The sequence below is a fragment of the Engystomops pustulosus genome, chromosome 4, assembly GCF_040894005.1.
Source record: "Engystomops pustulosus chromosome 4, aEngPut4.maternal, whole genome shotgun sequence".
In the NCBI taxonomy this organism is placed as follows: Eukaryota; Metazoa; Chordata; class Amphibia; order Anura; family Leptodactylidae; genus Engystomops; species Engystomops pustulosus.
In genome coordinates this window covers 58,046,301-58,063,850 of record NC_092414.1, presented here as the reverse complement: position 1 = coordinate 58,063,850, position 17,550 = coordinate 58,046,301, and the positions used below count along the sequence as shown (strand labels likewise).

General features: G+C 42.1%; 1 protein-coding gene across 1 annotated transcript in view; it reads left to right on the top strand.

Moving 5' to 3' along the window:
* LOC140126475 (organic cation/carnitine transporter 2-like) overlaps window positions 1-17,550 on the top strand; it is a 39,087-nt gene that overhangs the window by 7,379 nt on the left and 14,158 nt on the right. The window contains exons 2-6 of the mRNA XM_072145980.1: window positions 4,938-5,041; window positions 5,442-5,596; window positions 8,126-8,297; window positions 11,375-11,501; window positions 13,832-13,932. Coding sequence (XP_072002081.1) covers window positions 4,938-5,041; window positions 5,442-5,596; window positions 8,126-8,297; window positions 11,375-11,501; window positions 13,832-13,932 — 659 coding nt within the window. The remainder of the gene's footprint in view (window positions 1-4,937; window positions 5,042-5,441; window positions 5,597-8,125; window positions 8,298-11,374; window positions 11,502-13,831; window positions 13,933-17,550) is intronic.

The window sequence follows — 17,550 nt, the reverse complement described above, 5'->3', positions numbered from 1 at the left end:
ACCTTACATGACCTTGTAAGCTGGCTCGTACGCTTTCCCTGCATTTTGGCAGATGTCAATAATACATACAGTACACAATTATTATTACAGGCAAGGGATATTCCCACAAAGGCAAGTTTCTTAAATGTACTCAGGATAACAAAATAGAATATTCTCTAATTCACTGTTATTAACAAAAATACAGCATTTCACAGATATAATTCCAACTTGTCTATATCAGTCCTGGTGTACACAATTTTACTTGGGACTAGATCCTGTAACTTCTGACTTGTGGTCGGGGACACCATCTTGGATTTCTGTGTGACGGTCGTGGAGCTGAGTTTCCCTCTCTGTGCTCCATGCACTCTAGCCCCGCCCCCTGCTGTCCAGGACGAAGCTCACACTGACATATACACTGCCACAAGCAGCAGCATCATAGGAACTACAGGCTACAGTTCTTTCTCAGGGGAGGGGGAGACGGGCACATCAGATCTAGTGTGTTGTGAAATAGCAGACATGAAGAAGAGCTGACTGTGTCATTGTGTGTAATAGGCATCTCATGGATCTTATCATCTCATCTCTGATCTGTCTCATCTCTCATTTCTATGTGTCAGATAGTAGTAGAATGCTCAGAAGCTAAATGAAAACCTGTATCCTGATAACCTAACCACATTGTCACCCCACAGAACTAGATGGATCATAATGGGGCACATTTACTAAGGGTCCGAATCGCGTTTTTCCGCCGGGTTTTCAGAATTTTACCGTTTTGAGCAGAATTGCCTTCCTGGTGGACATCGGTTGCACGACCTTAGTGAATCGCCGGTAGACCCGAATCCTCGTCGGAGAACGTGGTGCTGGATCGCGACAGGACCGGGTAAGTAAATGAGCCCCAGTGTGTCTGTTTATGGAGTCACTGCACACACCCTAGGACAGTGATGGCAAACCTTTTAGAGACCGAGTGCCCAAACTACAACAAAGACCCGCTTATTTATCGCTAAGTGCCAACACAGAAATTTAATTTGTGATTTATACTCCCTTCTCTGTCACAGCTTTCATTGATACCAGCACCCTGAGGACACCAATAAAGCAGAAAATAGTCCCAGGTAGAGCTGTCACTTTAAAATAGCTGTGTGCACAGCAAGTCCTGGGCTGTCTGGGACTGCAGGAAGATACCTGGAGTCATCTCTGGTGATGGTCTGAGTGCCCATAGAAAGGGCTCTGAGTGCCACCTCTGGCACCAGTGCCATAGGTTAGCCATCACTGCCCTAGGATGTTACACTGACCAGCATAGGGAGTGATGGGAGCTAAAACAGCAATAAAACTGAGTAAAATTGTAATGTAAAGGGTTAAAATGATTGTGTTAACATCACTAGGGGATTGAATTTGAAAATTTTCTTTTGTGGGAAAACCCCTTCAAGATGACCAACTATTTCTCTGGAATACTTCTCTCTTGTACTCCAGGAGAGATAAATACTTGATCTCTGAAAGGAGAAGTATGTGTTTCATTCATGATGAGAGCACATTTACCCTACTAAGTCATATGATCATTTCCTCTTAGGTTTGGTAGCTTCGTCAAATACAAAAGCAGAATTGGTTTCAGTTTTGATAGGATAGGTCATCCATTTTAAATTGTTCTTTGTCTGAAATTTATGGCCCAATTACGGTACTCGAAATCCAACCCCTTTCTTTTGGTTAGTTGTCAGACCCAAGACCTGCACCTCAACTCCTACTTACTTGTGAAAACCTCTGTGCTGTGCCTATGGCCTGGGTGCCCACAGAAACGGCTCTCAGTCGTTCCATGGGTCCACCATCACTAACCTTAGGGAGCCCTTTGCCAAATAAGATTACGTTAAAATAAAAAGATAAAGAAACATCAAGAATCTGTCAGACACATTTTTGTGTATTGTACAGTATTTGTAAACTCGTGTTAGTGGGGACAATGTCAAGTTCTCAAGTCTTGTGCACTCTTATCTTCCGTGATGTCAATGCTGAGTACTAGCTGGGTGCACTCTCACCTACTTGTTCATGTTTTCAGAATAATCTAATCGGCTTTTCCAGAGGCTAAAGTGCAGAAACATGATACTAAAAGTGCTGCCAGCTAATGGATTTGTAATATTTACAACGTTACACTGCGTAGGTGTGACCAGGGCTGAAGCATGGTGTGTTCTCCTGCCACCACAGGTGCATTGTACTGGTGGACAACAGCTACAGACCCTGCGGAGATATGCATAGTCCTCTAAGCTACCAAAAGCCTAGCACTTAAAGGGACTGTCAGATATACATAACCCAAACATTATACCTGATTAGCATACTTGTCAACTCTACCAGAATTTTTAAAAACTGAGATCTCCGGCCTCCTTGGAAAGCTTGGCAACCCTCCAAAACCTGGCAGAATTCTCCCAAATCCATTGAACTCTAATACATTTTACAAGGGATTTGGGCACCTAATCTACCTGTTATGTCTCGAAAAAGGGACATTCCGTTCATTACAGTATGTCCAACCTAAAAGGGGCATGGTTAGCACAATGCTATCTACAATCTTGCTTACAATCAAACCTAGTGCACAAAGACAATCAAAAACCACTTATTAATTTTAAAGTACTAACATGGCAACTTAAGTGGTTACTTAATGTTCCCTGCTCTGTTACATCTTTCAATCGTTTCAGTGTCCTGGGGACACCAATACAGTAGAAAGGAAGTGGAATAATTTGATGTATGGTTATATTTGGTGTAGATTTCATCCAGGGTCTACTGAACAGAAAGAATCATGGGGTCCAGAGAAAAAAACCCATTGGCAACCTTCTTGCTCCACCAGAACTGAGCACGGCATGTTCTGGGTTTCCTCAGACTGCAGGAGGAGGCATTGACCACTGGCCTAGAACATGCAATAACTGCACTGCCATCCTCCCTCATGTTGTGTACCTACCCTCCCATATGGATTGTGAGCCCTCACAGGCAGGGTTCTCCCCCCACTTATGCTAGTTCACTCCAGTTTTGTGTCTTTTGTACTTCTATGTTACTTACATGTAATGCAATGCATGTGAACCCCTTATTGAATGCACAGAACAACTGAATTAATGGATGTCTATAAGGAATATCAATTGACTACTATAGCAATAATTATACTGTAATATATTATAATATTAAAATTAATAATGGTTTCATTGAGAAGTGATATAGTGCAGTCCCTGAGGAGGAGAAACATGACATGGAAACTCTATCTTGATCTTCTTAAAGCTACAAGATATGCCATAAATGTCTTATGGAGTCTGGTTCTACCTCTTTACAGAATTGGAGCTCAGTGTACTCCTCTTAAAGGGGTTTTCCCACAAATCAAAGTGCTGATCAATGGGGGTCTCCACAGATCATGAAAACAAATGATCCAATGGACTCCCAGTTACCTCAGCCGGACCCCTCGTCGCTCCCGGACGACAATTCTGCTTCATACATTTCAATGGAGCTGACGAAAATTGCCAGAAAACCCCTTTAAGTATTTTTGGCACAAAAAGTTTCCATGTTGATTTTTTTTTTTTTGCCTATACAAAGTTCTGCAGAACAGAAACACTTTAAACATTCTGTGCTCCCACTTTTCTCCATCTCCTAAGGGGAGATTTATCCCCAGCGTATGATAAAGCCCCACCACCATAGTGGATACTTCATGATGCTTAGACTTGTATTGCCACCCATGCCGCTCTAGCAGCAAAAGTACTCCAGGTCTGGCGTAGTTTTAAATACAAATCTGCGAACATTCTCCACTGAATGTTTACAGATTTTTAAAGTGTTCAGACACAGGGCAGTAACACTCCGTGGCGCCCTATACACCGGCAGCTGCGCCCCTCAAGGCCCACATGCAGTGGTGTATCTTCAATCTGTTGGGCCTCAGTGCAAAATGTGTGCCAGGCCCTCCATTACAATGCATTGTTTATAGTACTAGTCATCTCATATAGGAAAGTTACATCATATGGGCCTTCTAGGCTTCTTGGGCCCGATTGTGATCGCACACTCTGCCCCCCCCCCTCAAGTTACGCCCCTGCCCACATGGCGTGAAGGTGGAGTAGTCACAAAAATGAATCATAATTTTTTGCAGTGTACTAGAAATTGTGATTATTTCAATGCCAGAAACCTGGTGTAAAAGCAGTGATAAATCTTTTCAGTGATGCCAGTAAATATACACAGCGTAATACATAGTAATTTGGGAGTCACTGGAGCGGAATGTTTTCAGATATGGGAACATGTTCCAAGCTGATGGACCCTGCCAAAGTTAGGAGCGGTTCACACTGTTTGCAATGTACACTGGAGATAAATACTTCAGCAGAATATCCTCATTTATTGCACTGCATAGCAAAACAGTGGCATATACGTATACCACTGGCTGCCAGAGTAAAAATGACTAAGAAAAACATATACAGTAAGGCATAGCATGGACGATATTACATTAAATTGGGGAGAGATAATACTGATATATGTTTGTCATGCATTGGACTAAAAGACAATCTTTTGTTATGCACTTGGTAAATAAGAGATCTCTGTATACGTTTGACATATTTGTTGGTTGCTGTCCCAACAAATATGGAAATTGGACAGACAGGCTACAAATGTGTTACCAGGTTTATGGCATTTCATCCATAACCATAGAATCCCTATGCCACACCTCACATTGATCGACTATGAAATAGCTACTCTATTTACCATTACAAAGGTGGAGTGGGGTTAAAGAGACAACCTAAATTTTATATTTAGTCTAGATTGGGTGATCTAATAACTGATCCAATAACTAATAAGCAATGTCACATCAGTCATCTTCAAGAAGTAGGTTGCACAACAGAAAAAAATATAGCTTTAATTTTAGATCTGACTTTCCGACCACACTTACTGAGCTGTGTGGTTTATATTGTGATACCTCATATATTTTATGCTTTTCCTATTTACTGAACCCTTTTATTGGTTTGTTCCTCCAGTGGGACCTCATCTGTAACAATGACTGGAAGGTGCCATTGACCTCGTCTCTGTTCTTTTTGGGGGTGCTGCTTGGATCTTTTGTGTCGGGACAGATGTCAGACAGGTACAATGCTTTTCAAGTATGATATTCTTTGTATATATTAAAGAGTAATTAGAGATTTTCATATTAAAGATTAGTTTTGTTTTGTGTTAAAATAGCTGGATATTATATTTACCCAAAACTAATCTATAAACATGAGCATCATCCCCTCTGGCTCTGCTGGGTACATGTGTCTTTTATCAGGACTGCTGAGTGGGGTAATGATCAGGATTTAGAAAAGGTGTTTGGGTCATTAAGGGTCATTGCAACGGAATTCAACAAGAGGGATCCACTGGCCATGTATCCTTCATCTGGGCTTGTACCAGGCAGACCAGAGCGAATCAATTATTGGGTTAAAACCCTCACAAAATAAGAAAATGTGGCTTAGTGTAATATCCATTGTACATAATTCTGTTGTTGACAGGTTCGGCAGGAAGAAGGTCTTGTTCGCTACCATGGCCGTGCAGACGGGATTCAGCATAGTACAAGTCTTCTCTGTCAACTGGGAAATGTTCACTGTGTTGTTCCTCATCGTTGGGATGGGACAGATCTCCAATTATGTTGCAGCTTTCATCCTTGGTAAGACTTTACTATATGTTTTCAATAACAGGATCTGATTTAAATGTGAGGTTTATCAAAAGTGTCACAGAGACTAGACCAGTGATGGGCAACCTTTTGAGCTTGGTGTGTCAAAATTTGTCAAAAAACCGAGCATAACTCGGGTGGTGTGTCACCTTGAGAAAAAAAACCCAATTTTGTGATATTTAGAGTTTAAATAACAAATACGTATAGTTATTTAACTTACCTGCTTAGTGACTTCTTTGTTAATCTGTCAGTTGGTTTCTTTTGTTGGTCTTGCTGTTATTTAACTTCTGTGGGGTGCCATGAACTAAGATAAGTGAGGGGGAGGGGGAATTCTTCCAGTGATGGCAAACCTGTGGCAGTCCAGCAACAGCTAGTTTTAAGGACATTTGTGTCCTGAGAAGTGCCCCCCAAAGAGTGTACATCACAGCCCAGCCCGGCAGAGCTCAACGCAATAAATTAGCTTGCCTAACTGGCACAGGCTCCAATGACACCACGAGCCTCCGTTACTCCTCTTCAGGCCGCTTCAGCTCCTGTGTAGATGTTCCCGCGGAGGCACAGCATAGGTTGCGTCTTTGCGAGCTGGGGCTGCTCTGTCTCCACGCTCCACTCTGGCGTCATTGGGCGGCCTCCGCAGAGCAGGACAGGAGCAGCAGCTGCGATCTCTCTGACTGAGATGCAGCCGCTCGCTGCAGACCACATCGCCGCCCGACCGGTCCCAGACAACAGACAACTGCACTACAGCAATTTTTCTCCAGCAGCCGTGTGTCACTGAAAATGGCTACGTGTGTCAGTGCTGACACGCGTGTCATAGGTTGCCTTCACTGGACTAGACCGTCTTCTATCACTGTCACTGATGCTGGATCATAACTCTGGCATAGTTTAAGACTGTGGGGCACAGTTTTTCCTGTGAAGGATTGCCATCTTGAGGTCAAGGCACTTATTTTAATACTAGTCAGAAAGAATTGCCAGAATCCTTAAGAATTGTGGCGCTAGGCATTTCAAACATTGTCTCGTTCCTCCAGCTTTAAGGCTCTGCTGCAGATTTCCTCCTTTTTTATGGGGAAAAAGTACTGCGTTTCCAATCACAGACCCCTTTATGAGCTTCCATTGTAAGCTACTGGGGTTTATTGTTCACAGAAACCACAATGCACATGTTAACAGAGTCATTATAGACGTAGGTTTATGTGGACATGGTCATTATAGACGTAGGTTTCTTCTTCAGGTTCTCTGCTTATTATGAGAACAAGGATCAACCACTATTCATGGCTCTCTTCATTCCTTTGTTCGAAGGTATAAAAACATTACCATTTACTTTCATGGATAATGCATTATGCATTACCAAACATACTCTGAGAATGCTGTAGCTACACTGATGCAGAAATATATCTTGTTTAATCCCTGAGCTGAGCGGTTTTGCTGAAAAAACAATTATAAAAATATGATAATGAGGCTCTGTGAATGGCTCCTGTGAATGCCTTGGCGCTCTCTTCACCCTAATTATGCATTGTTCCAGCCTTGTCCTGCCCAGCATAAACTGAGAATACGTCATCACTGTGTTGTCCCTTACAGGCAGAAGTAATCAATCGATGCACCATCACCCAGCTGCTGGGTATGATTCATCCAGCTCAGGTTGATTAGTCCCTGTCTGGACAGTTCAAGCAGCTCTTTTATGTACAGCATTCAGTTGATTCGGGGATAAAACAAGATATGTTTCTTCATCAGTGTAGCTACAGCGTTCTTAAGGTATGTTTTGGTTCACTATGCATAAAAACAAATAGCAGGTTTCCTTTAAGACATTCAGAGGAGCAGATTTATCAAGCACTGGCGCTCCATGTGCACCTCCGACTGCTTCAGATACGTCAAGAGGCTCCTACAACCAGCACAGTTCTACAGAAAGTGTTGCGTGGTGTACAATTGCGCTATAGATGCACAGGCGTAGCACTTCCCATCCCTGCCTGTGTAGCATAGAAGAGGAAATAGTCACAATTCCAGCTTCTACACCAGTATTATGGCAAACAAGCCGGAATAAACCACCCCATCAGCATGTGGCATCTGCAGCATTTATCAGTGCTGGAGCTCTCTGTGATGTCTCTTTTCCATCTTGGTGGTCTCAGGCTGCTGTGTTGCTTGGATTTCATCTGATGTTATAATTCAGCCCCGTTCCCGGTGTAAGACAGTGGAGACTGTGTATGATCCAGGGATTTTGTAGACCTACAGAATTTCACTACGTAGGGCATAAAGCCTGACTAATTCCTTCCCACAGTCCAGCTGCAGGTGCCAAGGGTTGCCTACATGAAGTGGCCATGAATTACATTGCTGTTCTTCTATACAATAGGGTTGCTCACATTATGTAAGTGCTTGGGTGGGTGCGAGTGGAGCTCATTATTTTGACAGAATTTTCATTCTGATATATTACTATCAACCTTGTCTCTCTGTGGCCAAATTTGTTTTGGACATAACCAATTGTATAGTTATTATTGTTTATTGTTGTGTGAATAAAATTATGTGTCTTCTTTAAAATAGGGGCAGAGATATTGGGCAAATCGGTGCGCATCATATTCTCCACGCTGGGTGTGTGTATCTTCTACGCTATTGGCTACATGTTGCTACCACTGATTGCGTATTTTATTAGAGACTGGCGCACGCTACTGATGGCGCTCACTGTTCCTGGCTTGTTCTGTATTCCTCTGTGGTGGTAAGTATTGGCGTCCCTCTCTATAAGATAGAGTTGTTATAATGAGTGCTAATGTTAAGTGGCTGAGATGCCGGCAGCAACCAGTCGGAGTGCCCACAATCAATGCTGCTCTCCTTCTGTTGGCTGTTGTATGAGGCAAGTCATTCAACATTATGTACAGATGAGAGGTCCTTTCTTCTAAATGTGTTTTCCAGCCCGTGACAGTGGTTTAAAATAACAATTAGACTAATAATCGCCATAACAATGCAGCCCTGCCAGTTTACTGGAGCCAACAATGGTGTTAGTTATAGACCTGTGATTGCTGCTGCCAATCATTGATTGTTGTGGCAACATGTTGACATCACTGTAGTTGCTGCTGGAGCCGTCACTTGTTGAGATAACACGTCATTGCTGGAGGCCTATGAAGGATCGGGGTGGAACTGGCACAAGAATAGCCGTGTTTGCCCCCTCTGGCAGGATCTGCTCTGTGTTCGGCTTCCGATTGCTTTAAAAAAAAAAAAAAAAAGGGTGTAAGAAGAAGAGCAGATCCTGCTAGAGGTGGCACACACCAGTATGTCAGTGTGCTTGGGTGCTTGGTTTACAATCCTTGATCCTGGTGGTAGGTAATATTCCCCTAAAATGACATCTGTGTGTTATTTGATACTATTGTCAGATGTATATTAGGCTGGGAAACTGCAGTAAGAATACTGAATGTTTGTGTTTTTTGGAACCTTGTGCAATCCCTGGCAGGATAGCTGGGAACCTTGCTAGCCTGCTAGATGACATGTGTCAGATTACAGAGATTACTGGATTAGATTTACACTATAATGATGATTATTAGTTAAAGAGCACATTAATTCCATGGTGTGGTACATTCAATAAGGGGTTCACAAACATTAAGGTGTAAGCACAAAAGGCAAAAACTAGAGTAATGTGGAAGGAGGAACCTGCAGTCTTTATGGGATGGAGAAGCGAGCTGAGGAGCATAACAGTGCATAGCATATTGTGTTTTGTAAGCAATCCAGATGGATTTTCAGGTTATGTTTAAAGGTATATTATGTTTAAATGTCATGTTTATACAGCCAAATATGGCACTGGAATACATGACTGGGAAAAAACATAAGTTTTTGTGAAAGGGTGGTTAATATTTGGAAACAAAATTAATTGTACAAACACTGGCAGAGGAGAAACCTGGAGATAGATGGATCAGGTGGGCAACAGAGTTAGGGATGGATTGGAGGGGCATTCAAGAGTTAGCTGGGAGACCACATCGGACAGGGCCGGTTTTAGACAAAGTGGGGCCCTAGGCGAAACCAAAAGAGGGGCCCCAAAATAAAACTAGTAAGTAACTAGCCAGTAAGAGGCTCCTTTAGCCATGCACAATTATAACACTTTGAAATTACACACAGTAGTATGGTAAGGCAATGTAATGTGGGGCTGTAGAAGTATACATCCTCTGCCCACAAAAGTCGACATGCTGGGAGCCCCATTAGGATAGGGGGCCCTGGGCAAATGCCCAGTTTGCTGGCCCCTAATGCAGGCCATGACTCTGGGTTGAAGAAGGATCAGATGCAAGATATGGCTGATACACACTATCTGGTTAGAAGAAATGGGATGTCTGGGCTAGAGATATACAGTAAATTGTAAAATGGCTGCAGCACAGAAATGATGCCATTGCCTTGTGGAATTAAAAATGTCTGCTCTCTCTTACCTTAAGCTTGTGACTTTGACATAGAGTTACAGTTTGACTTTTATACGATAACATAGCAATGTTGTACTCATCTGTTTGTAGACAGATGTGATCTAACAGTAAGGGAGGGCCACGCTGATATCTAGAAGTAGTCTTGCTTGGAGATGCATGACAAATGTTAAAAAAAAAGTTTACATTTTAGAATAATGGCAACATTTGCTTAGGATGGAATGTAAGTTGGTGGACCACTATAGTCTGGTAGAGTAACATAATCTTTCCCAGTAGTGACCTTGCCGTTTTACCGATGTATTAGTTATTATGGGATTATGACTGCTCACTCAGCAGTAAGGATCACATACTCTCTGCTGGGGAAGTTTGCTTTTAATCATTACCCACATGCTTTTACAGCCCTTGGTCTACAGGGGTTAATCGGTGATGTATTTTATCCATAAGCTTTGTCTGCAGGATTAAAAGTGCTGGCGTATGATTCAGATCAATGTATAGACATGAGGGATGAAGTGTATTTTCTTTCCACAAGGGGGCAGCAGTGCAATGTAAGAGGAACATTTGGTCCATGTCTCTGAATCCTATTACCATATGTTTGCAAACCTGAGTCTAGTAAATCATATGGCAATATTTATTTTGTTACCAGGAAACCAAAAGACATAAAGCTAGCCATGGCTGACCAGTCTTATTGTGGCTTGTGTGAAGAACACATTTTGTCAGGATTATTCCTGCATTCATGCTTTAAGGGGGGCATAGTTCAGCTGAAAATCCTGTCCTAAGCCCAGAGAGTCATCTGGATGAGCTGCATCCTACATCTCCAGGGTGAAGCCAGTTGGTATTATTAGACCCGCAGTCAGGATAGAATTTGCCGATGTAATACGGACGTATTGTTGCTACATGAATCCAACCCAAGCATCCATTTATTTCTTACTCCCAAATTTTTGATTAGTAGAATAATGGGGGTATGCTTGAAGTCTACAACCAGTGGTGTGCTGCATAAATGCTGTAAAACCTACCGTATTAGTAGTGACATTATTTGCATTTTGGTCATGGTGATCATTGTGGATTTCTTCTCTATGTACAGTATTATTTTCTGTATATCTCTCCCTTTTCAATTTGAATAATAAGGTGTTCGGAGGTAAAATGCAGCCCCCCTGCTCGCCCTGCAGTCATCAATGGCCTCTGTATTGTCAGTAGAGCAAACATTGTGGCCTACAGAAGTCCATGCCTAGTGTTTAGCCATGTGCATATCTCGCATTCAACCTAAAGCCACATCTGTAAAGGGGTATTTGTTCCCAATGTCATTACAAAGCCCTAAGACCAGACTCCACTGCCTGGTGAGTGGATACAAGACCCCAACCCCATATGAATATAGTAACTTCCTTCAAAACCTTTCTTGCAGGATCATCCCAGAGTCTCCAAGGTGGCTGCTATCCCAGGGCCGAATAAGCGAAGCTGAAGAGATAATCAGGAGAGCGGCTAAAAAAAATGGCGTAACACCACCTGACGTAATATTTAGTCCTTCAGAGGTAAATGGTTGTCCACAGGAATGAGGCAGGTTAGCACAGAACTGTTATTACAAGCGGGTGCTAGAGTGGGACATCACTTTAGACATTAGGTACTTCTTGGTGTGTCTGTGCTTTCTATGATTTTCAATAGTTATAAAATAGCATATCTATCAGGTTATAATATATTGTAAAATAGCATCACACTTATGCATACATAAACCAAAATCAGCTCACATAAGTTACTGGAAAACCATCCAAAACTATCACTTGTTTGTGTGCATTCTGTCTAGCCATTATCATTCTGGTTTATGTATTGTAAAGGGAACCTACCACCACATATCTAACTATAGAGGTAAATCGGGTGGTAGGTGGATCTATAGGACGTGAGGATAGTAGCCCTTTTAAGGGCTAATCCTAACTTCCCCACAATTTTTTGCTAATTTTTATTAGGCAAATGCAGGTGGTCCCCTACTTAAGAACACTCGACTTACATACGACCCCTAGTTACAAACGGACCTCTGGATATTGGTAATTTATTGTGCTTTAGTCCTAGGCTACAATAAACATCTATAACAGTTATCACAGGTGTCTGTAATGAAGCTTTAGTGTTAATATTGAATCTTACGACAACCCGACATTTTTAAAATCCAATTGTCACAGAGACCAAAAAAGTTCTGTCTGGGGTTACAATGATAAAATATACAGTTTCGACTTACATACAAATTCAACTTAAGAACAAACCTACAGACCCTATCTTGTATGTAACCCGGGGACTGCCTGTATGTAAATTTTCTAAAGCAGCTACTGGGGCAAGTAGCCGGAGGTGAGGCTACACGGAGCGGCTACTCCACGGCTCCAGTAGCCTCTTTGTTCCTCCTACCAAAAATCCTCGTCCGAGTATGGTCAGGTCTAATAAATCATCAGATGTCACCTACAGCAGCTGCCATCCAGCACTTGACTTGTGATGGTGTAACTGGTATACGAGACATCTGTCAATTAAGGAGGCCAACATCCTAGTGTGACATTTCGACATCTGGGGCTGTTTACAACATGTAACGTATTAATACGTGTCACACATGGGTTATGGGAGTATGGATAGGGGGTCACAGGCTGCCAGTGGCACATTGTAACCGATGATGTGTTAAATCTCCATATACCTTCATACTGTGTTATGGCAGCATATGGTAGGATAGAGGAGACAACCTAGGGTTAAAGTTCCTAGGGTTAAAGTACCTAGTAAAAAAAAATTATAAAAAGTTCAAAGCATGTAAAAAAAAAAAGTTCTAAAAGTTCATATCACCACCTTTCCCTAGAACTGAAATAAAAATAGCCAATGGGGCACATTTACTTACCCGGTCCTGTCGTGATCCAGCGGCGCGTTCTCTGTCGAGGATTCGGGTCTTCCGGCTTCCACAAAACGGTAATTTTCTGGAAACCCGCCATATCCCAAAATGTCTGATCTAACAATTATTCCCTGCTTTGAACCCAGTAACAGAAGATGGCGCCCAAATGTCTAAAATGGTACTTTTACGTCATTATGAATTGAAAAAAAAATTATAAAACGATCAAAAGGTCGGACTCTTCCCAAAATGGTACCAAAGACGACATTGGTAAAAAAAATAGCCCCTCACACAGCTCTGTACACCGAAATATTAAACAGTTATTACTGCTAGAAGATGGCGAATCAAAGATATTTTTTTGTACAGAAGGTTTTAATTTATTAAATGTACTAAAACACAATAAAAACTCTCTATATATTTGGTATCCCCATGATCGTACCGACCCGAAAAATAAAGGAGACATGTAATTTAGGGAGCACTGTGACAGCCGCAAAAACCAAGCCCACAAGAAAATTACACAAATAAATTTTTTCACCAATTTCACTGCATTTGAAATTTTTATTTTCACGTTAAGATAAGGGTCAACATCTGTAAAGAGTTTGTATGTTCTCTCCGTGTTTGCGTGGATTTCCTCCGGGTCCTCCGGTTTCCTCCCACACTCCAAAACATACTGGTAGGTTGATAAGATTGTGAGCCCCATTGGGGACAGGGAGCGATTTGGCAAGATCTGTGCAGTGCTGCGTAATCTAAATAAAGAAATTAAGATGATCCTTTATTGGTCCCACAGTGGGGAAATTCCCATTCATTAAACACCCTTACTTTAAAGTACAATTTGTTATGCAAAAAACAAGCCTACACATTTGAAGGTGGGGAGTGAAAAATGGAAACACAAAAAAGGGGCAAGTTGTTAAGGGGTTAATCACATGAATATGAATGTATATATAGTAACTACTATGGACTATGTGACAAGTGATACACTCACATTTTTTTTTTCTGTCATTGGTTTCCTAGCTGCAAGACCTGAAGGATCAGTCTCACAAGGCATATACATTTTTTGACCTGCTAAAAACGAGAAATATCCGTATTGTCACATTTCTATCAATCTTACTCTGGTAGGTGGAATCTTTTATGTGGGTCACTGAAGAGGTAAAGTGTACCCGCAGTGTAATGGTGCTGTGCTCTACTTTACACATTATTACACATTCTGGGTTTGGTAGTTAATAATGGTAATGCTGGTTATCACATCATTGTGATAAGCAGAAGGACTCATGCACATAATGGTGCACATTTACTAAGGGTCCCGTGGCCTCAATTTCGTCGGGTTTTCCCAAATATTTCCGATTTGCACCGTTTTTTGCGCTGAATTGACCCAGGTTTTGGCGCACACGATTGGATTATGGCGCATCTGTGCCGGCTTGCATGCAACAGAAATTGTGGGGCGTGGCCGTTGGACAACCCGACGGATTCGGACAAACCGCAGAATTTTAAAAAATTTGTGTCGCGAGATCAGCAATTACATGCATCGGGAAGAAGGTGAACTCCGGCGGACCTCGGGCAGAAGCGATACCTGCTGAATTTCGGGCGCACGACCAGAGTGAATCCCGGCAGAACCGAATCCTCAATGGACAAGGCGCCGTGGGATCGCAACTTGACCGGGTAAGTAAATGTGCCCCAATGTATGTTGTGCCCGGGCGTAACATATGTTCGGGTTGGTGAAGGGGTAAATGATGCTCAGTTCTCCCCTCTCTGTACATACGGGATAAGATAGAGAATGCTATATGTTTTTCCCATCAATGGTACTGTTGAGATGTGGGGTCTTCTGGCCGTTAAAAAAAAAAATAAGTCTTTACTCAGGCTTCAGGTCCAAAGAAAAGGCTTGCATTTATTTGCACAAAAATAAAATGTACAGAACAAAAATGCAGATAATTCAGGGGATAGATTGCAGCTACCTTGGAACAAGCAGCTCCCCTGTGGTCAGATCAGACACTCTGACCTAAAGACAATCCATGTACACACAGGTGTCATTAAATACCCAACTATTTCCCTTGAGTTTTAAAGGGATAGACCCCTGGGTTGCACCTTTAACAACAAACATCACACAAAGATATATTTCTTACTTAATAAACACAATGCCACAATACAATATAATACACAATATAAAAATAATGGGGAGTTTACAATATACACAAAGTAACCAAAGTTAGAAATGCAAACATAAACCACATGGCTTCAGCTCAGCATCACCTGGCAGTAATCAGGTGCAGCTATATAACCCCAGCTCACCCTCTGCTCAGGTTTTGCACACACAGGTAAGATCAGGTAATGCTGAGTGGTGACTGCTGAACTGGTTTGTCTGGTGAAACAATAGTGGACAGAGACAAAGGTTTGCTGGCCAGCAGGAGGAGAAAAAGAAGAAAAGTTACAAACACACACAGAAGACAAACAGTTCACCATTCACCCCTCAACATACCTCCCTGCTTAAGTGGAAGCTTGCCCTTCCACAAAGTAGTTCTCTTGGACTTGGGTACCAAATCGGGATAAGTGATCGGCATTCTTATGCCGACTCCCTGGTTTGTACTGTACCAAGAACCGGTAAGGCTGTAAGCCCAAGTACCATCGTGTTAGACGAGCATTGTTACCCTTCACTGTATGCAACAAAAATAAAGGATAATGGTCGGAAATTAACACAAACTCTTTACCCAATAGATAATAACTTAACGTCTTAAAATTGCAGTTTTGACTTTTTTATAATTTTCAGCGTCATCAGTCCTCATCTGGCTATATGCCTGCTGTGCTTTACTGGTGAGGAATGGCACTAAATGAAGGACCCATTGATCTTCAGGCCACTTGTTTGCTTGAGCCACTCTTTCAAATACTTTTAGATATGACTCTATATCATCAGTCTGTTAGCTTGGTCAGCTTTAATTTTGTGGCAGGAGAAAGATTTTGCTGCATGGCTTGTAGTGCCTGGATAAACTGTTCATCTCTCCTTGCTCTTTCCACCTCTTGTTGCTTGATGTCAATTCTGCGTTGCTCCTCCTCCTTGTCTCGCCTCCATTGCTTTTTTTCACGGTAGAATTTTTCCTCCTCTTTTCTATGTTGATCACTTAACTCTTGGCGCTGGACCAACCATACAAGGAGTTCCTCCATGCTTTTTGGAGCAGTTGCACTCACTGGTGGATCAGTACCAGCTGCAGCGCCCTCCTCTGGAATCACAGGTTTGCATACCTCTGGCTGGGTGCTCTCCATCTCCAACACAGGAGCTGCTTTTGCCGAGATCCTTCTGCCAGTTTGGGACGTGCAGATGCTTTAGTGCGCTGCGGTGGTCTAGCAGACTGCGTCGTTATAAACCTCCTGGTACGTCCTGCCATCAGCTGAGTAGTAAACTGTACTTAGTCCAGTACAAACAGCCATCCCACTGCTGCCACCATATGTTGAGATGTGGGGTCTTCTGGCCGTTAAAAAAAAAAATAAGTCTCTACTCAGGCTTCAGGTCCAAAGAAAAGGCTTGCATTTATTTGCACAAAAATAAAATGTACAGAACAAAAATGCAGATAATTCAGGGGATAGATTGCAGCTACCTTGGAACAAGCAGCTCCCCTGTGGTCAGATCAGACACTCTGACCTAAAGACAATCCATGTACACACAGGTGTCATTAAATACCCAACTATTTCCCTTGAGTTTTAAAGGGATAGACCCCTGGGTTGCACCTTTAACAACAAACATCACACAAAGATATATTTCTTACTTAATAAACACAATGCCACAATACAATATAATACACAATATAAAAATAATGGGGAGTTTACAATATACACAAAGTAACCAAAGTTAGAAATGCAAACATAAACCACATGGCTTCAGCTCAGCATCACCTGGCAGTAATCAGGTGCAGCTATATAACCCCAGCTCACCCTCTGCTCAGGTTTTGCACACACAGGTAACATCAGGTAATGCTGAGTGGTGACTGCTGAACTGGTTTGTCTGGTGAAACAATAGTGGACAGAGACAAAGGTTTGCTGGCCAGCAGGAGGAGAAAAAGAAGAAAAGTTACAAACACACACAGAAGACAAACAGTTCACCATTCACCCCTCAACAGGTACGCTGATACGTATGTGCTTACTGTAACATGGCCGGGTGCCACAGACTTCTATGGAGACCGATATCTATTTGTGTGCTTAGGGCCTTAGTCATACGCTGATGAATGGGCCTTCTGCAGCATGACTAAGGTCCTCTGTAAGCCTCATTAAGAAGCATTGTACACATTTCTACAATAGGTGACCTATGTTTGATTTAATATGCACCAATTTACAATACAAGTAAACCACCATAAACAGTAAAACTAATTACTTTATTCATATAAGATTAAATATTGCTGAAGGTGAAAATACTCAGAAAACAGAAGACCAAAAACAATATAAAGTGCAACAAATATAAGACATAACCCAGAGGCACCATGACAAGATGTAGCAACAAATGCCATGCGTGTTAGGGGGTAGTCCCATTTGGGCATGCTCTTGAGCAGTGATGGCGAACCTTTTAGAGACCGGGTGCCCAAACTACAACAAAAAAACACTTATTTATTGCAAGGTGCCAGCACGGCAATTTAAGTAGTAATTTATTGCTACCTGTTCAACCACAACTTTCAATCGTATTGGCCTCTTGAGGACAACAAAACAGTTGAAAGTAGAAGGGCAAATTTTGACTGTTTGACTAATGTTAGTCGCTA